The sequence below is a fragment of the Hippocampus comes genome, unplaced genomic scaffold (genome assembly GCF_001891065.2).
Source record: "Hippocampus comes isolate QL1 unplaced genomic scaffold, H_comes_QL1_v1.1 scaffold22, whole genome shotgun sequence".
NCBI lineage: Eukaryota > Metazoa > Chordata > Actinopteri > Syngnathiformes > Syngnathidae > Hippocampus > Hippocampus comes.
The window spans coordinates 8,053,050-8,061,387 of record NW_017806175.1 but is presented as its reverse complement, the minus strand read 5'-3'; the positions used below and the strand labels follow the sequence as shown (position 1 = coordinate 8,061,387).

General features: G+C 42.7%; 2 protein-coding genes across 3 annotated transcripts; both read left to right on the top strand.

The window, feature by feature from the left end:
• The first annotated feature begins 1,811 nt into the window (after positions 1–1,811).
• LOC109532431 (uncharacterized) lies at positions 1,812–4,996 on the top strand. 2 transcript variants are annotated; one of them, XR_002171384.1, is made up of 5 exons: positions 1,812–2,254; positions 2,438–2,647; positions 2,906–3,011; positions 3,375–3,785; positions 4,379–4,988. XR_002171384.1 is itself a non-coding variant. In XM_019897327.1 (5 exons), exons 1-5 carry the CDS (start codon positions 2,068–2,070, stop codon positions 4,923–4,925), a joined length of 1,140 nt encoding a protein of 379 aa, XP_019752886.1. In that variant the 5' UTR covers positions 1,812–2,067; the 3' UTR covers positions 4,926–4,996. The 2 variants fall into 2 exon arrangements, 1 of the variants encoding a protein (XP_019752886.1); XM_019897327.1 differs by lacking the exon at positions 2,906–3,011 and having other exon boundaries at positions 4,379–4,682; positions 4,898–4,996.
• Positions 4,997–5,441: 445 nt separating this feature from the next.
• LOC109532439 (zinc finger protein 79-like) lies at positions 5,442–6,996 on the top strand. The gene is made up of 2 exons (XM_019897339.1): positions 5,442–5,940; positions 6,023–6,996. The coding sequence occupies exons 1-2, from the start codon at positions 5,748–5,750 to the stop codon at positions 6,853–6,855; spliced, it is 1,026 nt and encodes a 341-aa protein (XP_019752898.1). The 5' UTR covers positions 5,442–5,747; the 3' UTR covers positions 6,856–6,996.
• The last annotated feature ends 1,342 nt before the right edge of the window (positions 6,997–8,338 follow it).

Below are 8,338 nucleotides of genomic sequence, written 5' to 3'. Positions count from 1 at the left end.
AATCAAGACTACGCTATGAACTTTTGACCAATCAAATCACAGCGTTAGTGTTTACGTCAGTCATCAGGAAAAACTACTGGTAATAAGACCCCGCCCACTTTGAACTTTTACTCGCTGCGTCTTTCAATGACGTCAGATTAGGAGAGCTTCGTTCAAACGTTCTTAAATCCGTTTATCATCACAATAATTGTAGATCATCAAATTCAGCATCATGTTTTACAAATATTTGGGTACATATATTATTTACAACAATATGAATTCATGTATTTCAAACTAATTTATTTTCAAAAATGTTAAACATTCATAAATGAAATATTTTGATATTAAAGTACTATCTATTTATTATAGGTTAATTCAATTACATTTTTATATTATATTAAATACATTTCTCTTTGAGAGATTATAATGACTAAAAAATGAATCCATCGTTTTAGTAATTATTCAAATATTTTCCACTGCGACTGATTGAAAAAATATTTTAGATGCTCACAAATTATTATATTAATAATCAATTCACCTGTCAATTATTTTTCAACTAATTGATGAATCAGATAAAAAAAAAATCTCCAAATTTCCATCCTTGAATTATACAAAAACAGGACATTGCACACAGGCTGGTCGCCAGTTGACTGAATACTGCAAAAGGACAAGCAAGCAAGCAAGCAAGCTTTTTATGATCAGCCATCAAAGGCATTGATTGGCACATTATCGGTCGCGGATCTCGGATTACACATTTTCACACAATCGGGACAATTAATTTTGTAGTTGTTGTCTTTTACGTGTTGTCTCCACTCCCGTCTTCTTCTTTTTCCTTTGGGTTGGTGGCAAACATTTTTCGTGCATTATCGCCACCTTCTAAATGGAGTGCAAGAAGGAAAGTGTTCAATCAGATCCAAAGTTTGGGATCACTTCAAAAGGACGATAAAATACCATGGGTACCATAACAGCACGGCTACGATACCAACGAAAGGTCACGGGTGTTGGCTAATTTGCTTGCCATCACGATTTCTACATATTGTGATTTCCCCGCGAGTGGCAAAACACAGCTGCCGGTGCATTTTCACTCGTCTTGACAAAAAAAAAAAAAAACAACGGTTCGAAAATAAACACGTAAAAAGACGTGGTCTTTTAGCACATAATGAACACGAAATAGGTTTCTCCTCTGTTGTTTCTTTTCACGTGTCGACTCTCACACACTCCTTGACGAAGAATCTTTTGGCACAATGTGAGCAAGCAAAAGGTTTCTCTCCGCTGCGCGTTGACAATGTGCCCTCGCCAAAGATTTTGGCGTGGTGATTGATCAGTGTCAAAAGAGTGAAACATCACATGGTGCATACTTTTTGGCTCAATGAAACATTGATACTCTTATTTTGCAAATAAAGTGGCACCTTGACTTACATCACGAAAGCCTCAAATTTTTTGAACCGTCGTTTTGGCTTGTGTTGGTTATGAGTGAGCTTTGGCTCCAGGTGTCACGAACTGGACTACAGATACCATACACACACACACACGCACACACAGACACACACACGAATACGACTACATGGACAGCAGTTTACACTTATAAACCAGTTTATCTAATTTCTTATATTGTGTTTTATCTTACGTTATACGACGCCAATATGATTTTTAATGAATAACACATAACCAAATATGATGATGCTTTTTATTTTTTATTTTTAACGAATTTAGCCTGTACGGCAAACTACCATTGCACTTTCGAAGGCTGGTATTTAAAAGCGGATGGTGGAGTTCGAAATGTGCCCTACAGGTGGCGGTAATTCCCCCAAAAGTTGTTTGCCATCCCACAATCAAACCGAAGAAGTAGAAGGAGCACAGCAGTTTGCTGAGCAGATTGCTACAGCGAAACAGCTCTGTTGGTGTCATTCACTTTTTGTTTCTGTCAGCACGCGTCTTTCGTTTTATAGTAAAAAAAACAAAACGTTCACGTCTTTTGAAATCTAAACTCATCAAAGTGGACTTTGAAGACGTTAGCTCAGGTTGCTGGCAACAAACAAACGGAGACACTAGCTTAGCGGCGAGCTAACGTCATCGTGTGAAAAAAAAATGTGTAAAGTGCGACTTCTGAGAACGTTGGTGAAGCAGCGACTGAACGTGGCCGTCGAAGAGATATTTGAACTGTTTGAGAGGACGATCGCAGAATTTGAGGAGGAACTTTGTCGTGGCAAACGGGGGAATGAGCAACGACAAGGCGAACTGCTGCTTGATGTTGTTCTCAAGCCTCACGAAGCAGGTTAGTGTAGTTGTTGTTCCCCAGTTCTTTTTGTTGCGATATATTTGACGAAAAAAAAAAGAAATGCTCTTCAAAGACGTTTGCTTCTCTCAAACGGACAATCAATACAATATTTTTTAGTGCGGCCACCTTGTAGTTTAACTTTGTACATTGACACACTGCTGTTTTCCTTGTGTGGTGCAGACGTGCAGCAGGTGTTGTTGGAGAGTCAGGAAGAAGATGAAGAAGAGGTTCCTTCTGAACAGCAGGAGAAGCCAGTCGAGGCCTCCCACGTTAAAGAGGAAGAGGGGGTGTGGCGCAGCCATTGTGGGGAGCAGCTTCAAGAACTCGGGGAAGAGGATGTCGACACGTTGCCTTGGACCGGTGTCCATGTGAAGGGTGAAGGTGCAGAAGGTGAGTCCTCTCATCGCTTCATCACACTCAAATGAATGAGAAGTTCAGGCAACACTGTGGAGGTTTCCACTAACAAACAAACAAATTTGCTCCACGATCATTTAGTGGTGAGATGAAGTCAATTGGTAAATCAATTAACAGAGTAATAGAAGAGTCAACTTTACTACTCTGCACTGACATTTAATGCTTATACTGCGCAATTTGCTTATTGAATGTTTTTTTTTTTTAATCTTGTTTTCCAAATCCTCCAACTTTCAGAGAACATTTGACTTGCCCGTCATCTGCCATCGGCAGACTATAAGACACATGGGGAGCAGCGAAATCTCCGGCCAACCAAAGTGACAGTCTTCAAACATCCGCGCAGGTCCGAGAGAAAAAAAGTTGTTTTGACAGTTTAAACTATTAATATCGGCAATCGCAAACATTTCAAGAAGGTGCATCGATTGCTTGCTGTTTTTTCAATATTTATGTTAGGGATCACTCTCTTGGCCCTCCCCAATCGCAATCGATATCACTTTTTTTCTGACTGAGTATGAGTACTCACTGATACAGATACCAAGCAACCGATACCACTAGTGCTTGTCATGCATAACATTTCTAAGATAATTTTAAAGAAAGACCTTTCGTTTAGTTTTCGTTTGGACTGCACTTAGTGCATGTTGTATTTACATAAAGTGTAATGAATTGAATTGTACATTGTGTGTTGTGATGTCCTCACGTCATCCAGATGTGCAGCCAGCGTTGGTGGAGTGTGAAGAGGATGCGCGGGAGTGCAGTTCCGGTGTGAGGCAAGAACCAAAACACCCCGACGTTAAAGAGGAGCACACGTGGATCGGTCAGGACAGAGCGCGGCTTCATGGGCTGGAAGACACGAATGTGATCACGTTCACGCTGACCGGTGTCCATGTGAAGAACGAAGAAGAGGACGCAGGTCGGCCGTCGCAGCGTCATCGCGGTCCAAGTGAGAAGTTCAGTCAGCACGTGACAACAGAAGCTGATGGAGGACACAGCGATGATCTCCGCTCGCAACCAGGCAACTTTGCTTCACTGTGCGATATGAACTCGATGTCACGCTGTCGCGACGCAGATCACAGCGACGACACCGCAGAAGCTTTGGAGACCAACGACCAGTCGAAAGGTGATACGACACATCACACCGGCGTCAAACACAGTGGGGAGAAACCTTTTACTTGCTCGGTTTGCGACAAAAGATCCTACGATAAGTTTGACATGCTAAAGGGTTGCGCTCAAGGTTTTACACGCAGATTGTATCTGAGACAACACGTGAAAATGCTCATTGACGTGTCCGCGCTGTCATAGTGAAATTTGAGCCATTCATCCAACCGTCTTCTATACTACAGGCGTTAGCCTGGATTGGTCGCTGTTAAATGATTTAAAAACCTTTAAAAAAAAATTCTAAACATATTTGTTAGCACACGGTCAAATTGCTAACTGAATCATGATGTTAAGCGAAGTTCCACCATCTGCTCATTAAATGACACCGTTCGCTAAAAAATGTCCACCCTGTCGGCAAACATTCCATTACAGGTTGGACATGATTCATGACAGTGAAATACATTCACATAGTTTAGGCCACAAAAAATTCCAAGAGCTATGGCACACAATATAATTTATTTTATTATTTTCATGATATTGGGTTTAGTAAGCCTGGTTTACTGGGGGCTGGTAATTAAAGAGTATAAGGGAACATATTGAAATGTCTTTTTCAAGGAATGACATCCAAAGGAGCCGAGATAGCAAGGAGATACCGGGAACGTCGTGATGCTGACCCGGACAGAAGAAGAAAATATCTTGAGAAAGAAAGGGACAAATGGAAAAAACAAAGAGAGACTGGGAAGAAGAAAAGCGTCCATGAACTCAGTGAGCTCGAAAAGTGGGCCATAAGGAAGAAATGGAGAGAGGCCAAAAGTCAAGCCAGAGCCCGAAACAGGGCCAGTGCGTTGCTGCAATCGGAAACGCCACCCAACTCCCCTGCAACTGCGAAATTCCCTGAAAATCATCATGAGCCCTTCAGGTTAGATCATTGAAAGTTGAGGTGACGAGGGTCGATTGATGTCAATGAAAATTACCAACTGTGTTATGTCCCCACATGATCACATGTTGACAAATAACTTGCTAAAATCATACAATGACGGAAATAGGAAAGCATTTGATGACAAGAAAATATTTTATTTTGTTATTTATGATTGTCTTGCTACTATTTTCAATATTGTCTGTTCTTCTTTACAGCACCTTGTCACAGACCTGGTTCTTGTGAAAATGCTATAGAAACAAAGTTGAGTTTTTTTTCATATCCCGTGAAAATAAAGCAATTATTCTCACAAATTAGCATAGTCATGTGTATGTTTTTGTTTTTTTAACAAATGTGGGCCAAATAATGTTTCCAAGTTTGACCACATATATAGTGAAACATAGAGTAACATAATTTCACGATCACAAGTGTATTTCTGAGAAAGGAATAAAGTTGAAGTTCGATGGCAAATCTTAGCTTTTTGACGGGCAAGTCTCAAAGGCACCTTCTCGTGATAAAATTCTGCTAGTTTAATGCTAACACATAATGCAAACCGACACAGGCAGGCTAATGGAAATTAGCATTGATAATACGTTAATTATAAACCTTCAAACAACTGCCACTTTAACACACACGGAGCAGCCACACATACAAACGGATTTTTTTCTTTGCCTGCTTTGCTTGTGGCAGTTTCTGGACCTGTTCATTAGTTGTCTCTCTGTGTCGCTAGATGGCGGCAAATCACAAAAAAAACGTTATTTGACAAACAAACCAGAAGAAGAAGAAACGTGCGGAAGTAACTCGCTGGTCACTAAGCGATCAAGCGCGCTGGACTTGAATCTAATCGATCGTTTCACCCTCGCCCCCTTTTTTTTTTTTTTGCTTTTACTGTTCCTGCACCACTGACACGAGACAAAACTGTCGCGCCGTTGAGCTTAAACGCGTCTACGCGAACAACTGAACAGGCGTTCGCGTTAGCTTAGCTTGCTAGCGGCCAACGACGTAAAAAAAGCGACGTTCAAATTGCCAACACGCCACCGAGCAGGGAGCCAACTCCATCGCCGCAAAATGTGTAAAGTCACCATATTGAGGGAATTAATGAAGCAGCGACTCAACCTCGCCGTGGAGGAAATCTATCAACTTTTTGAAAGAACCATAATGGAGTACGAGGAGGAACTTAGTCGAACAAAAGAGGAGAAAGAGCGACAAGGCCAACTGCTGGGCGCCGTTTTAAAGTCTCACGGTGGAATACCGCAGACTGGTTGGTGGTTCTACTCTTTATACACACACGTACACACACATGCCGTTGGTTGACGATGTTTTGCTGCGCTTGTGTGGTGCAGACATACAAGAGGTGTTGTTGAAGAGTCCTGAAGAGGAGCCAGCCGCAGCGCACCCCCTCATTAAAAAAGAAGAGGAGGATGTGTGGAACTGTCTGGATGGGGAGCAGCCTCAGTTGCCAGAAGTGGAGGAAGGGGAGGAGGCTGACGTCACATTCACGCTGCCCGACGAAGCTCACAATGAGCAACGACATTCGGACCCAGAGAGCACTTTCGCTCCGGTATCAGATATAGACGACGACTGCGATTACGGAAGAGAGGAATCCTTCCGTTGCTCGTTTTGTCACAAGATATTCTCGTCCAAAGGAAATATGAAGCGACACATGAAATCGCACCAACAAACACAGAAAACTTTTGCCTGCTCCGTTTGTACGGAAAGTTTCCCAACTCGAGGGCTGCTCCTTTCGCACAGAAGACGACACGCCGTCAACAGCTCCGACAACCAGAAGTTTGACTGCTCCGAATGCGGCAAAACATTCGCCAAGCTCGCCCGTTTAAACAGACACATGGCAAAACACACCGGAGAGAAACCTTTCGCGTGCTCGTTTTGCGGAAAGAAATTCACTTGGCATTATGCTCTGAAAAGACACATGAGATCACACTCGAGCAGGGAGCATTTCTCGTGTCCGGTATGTGCGAAAGGGTTCACGACCAAATGGTACATCGCGGTGCACATGAGAACGCACACCGGCGAGAAACCCTTCCAATGCGACGTGTGTCAGAAGCAATTTCATTTTAAGAATGGGTTTAAGAAACACACTTGCGTCGGAGACAACCAAAACGCAGTCAATGACGACGAAGGACAGCTGGCAAGCTCACGCGGTTTGTCTAATTGAAGTTTAAAAAAAAATGAAGTGTTTCTCGTGTTTTCATATTGAAATTCCTCACTCTAATTGTAATTTTTGCTTCTGAGCTGTTTCAATAGAAATGTCCTACAATGGTGCCCATATTGAGTTCAAATAAAGAGTTTTACAAAATGTTTTTTTGTATAAAATTTAAACTACGGTACAGGGTAACAGCCACGATGGTCGACTGATTAGCACGTCCGCCTCACAGTGCAGCGTTTGATTTCGACTCCGGCCTTCCTGTGTGGAGTTCGCATGTTCTCCCTGTGCCTGCGTGGGTTTTCTACGGGTACTCTGGTTTCCTCCCACGTTCCAAAACCCTGCACCTCTGCACTGTGAGGCCGACGCGCGAATCAGTCGACTACCGGGCAACCCTGGATGGATGCAGCCTATTAAAAAAATGAATGCAACGGAGAACCACGTTAACAATGCAATGGCGATAGACAGCCACAGGAGGGCAGTGTTTACCCACTCAAGAAACTTGGACCTGCCTCACGTGACCTGAAGCAGATCCGACATTAATATTGAACACTGCCGTGTGCTGTATAGCAAACATTACGAAAGGGGAAATAAGTGGGATGTCAAAGTACATTCGATGTGACAATATTGATGTACTGAATCCCCCCCCCCCAAAAAAAAATGGTTCCCATCGGATATAATGCAAAGTGAATTAATTTCAACCAATCACCATTAAATCTCTTTATTAACTTCACATGCAAGGTGTTGAGAAACAATTTTGGCATCACTAACTGTCAACTATCTAAACTACAGTCGATCTTCCATTTTATTAAAATTCAATGTAAAGTCAGCACAAATAGATGGTTGCGCCCCCCCCCCGCCCCCCTCCCTCGCCCCTTTCATACTGTATCAGCAGTGTTTTCATGAGTGAACAGTCCAAGCATCTTTTGGCTTGACACAGTGGTGTGTGTGTGTGTGTGTGTGTGTGTGTGTGTGTGTGTGTGTGTGTGTGTGTGTGTGTGTAACTCACTCCAACCTCGGGGTAAAAACCGTGGCTCTGCATCCACTGCCCACGCTCTCGCTTTTTCTTCTTTCTCCGCCCGGGGACACCTTGCGAGACAAATTAGCGATTGCGCGGCATTTAGCGAAACTCAATTACGCGGATGTAATTTTAGAAATGAGAAATAAACACAGTTGATTGAGACTGGATAAGGCCTGAGCACGGACAAATTAAACACAAGGCAACCCACCACCAATGGTGAATAAAATGTAAGATCCATGCCTTCAATTTGAAGCGGGCATTTTATGGAAAATTTACTTATTTTATTGCTTGTAAAACTGGCAGTGCCTGTGCGCTGAAATGATTACGTGAGTAATTTGGATAGGCTAATTAGCCAACCACTAACCTCAGCCGATAATAGCCATTCGCTGACATCCACGTCACTCACCAGGCTCGGTCCTGCTTTTTAAAGCCACACACATTCATTATCACAAACACGACAGTCTCGAGCAAAGA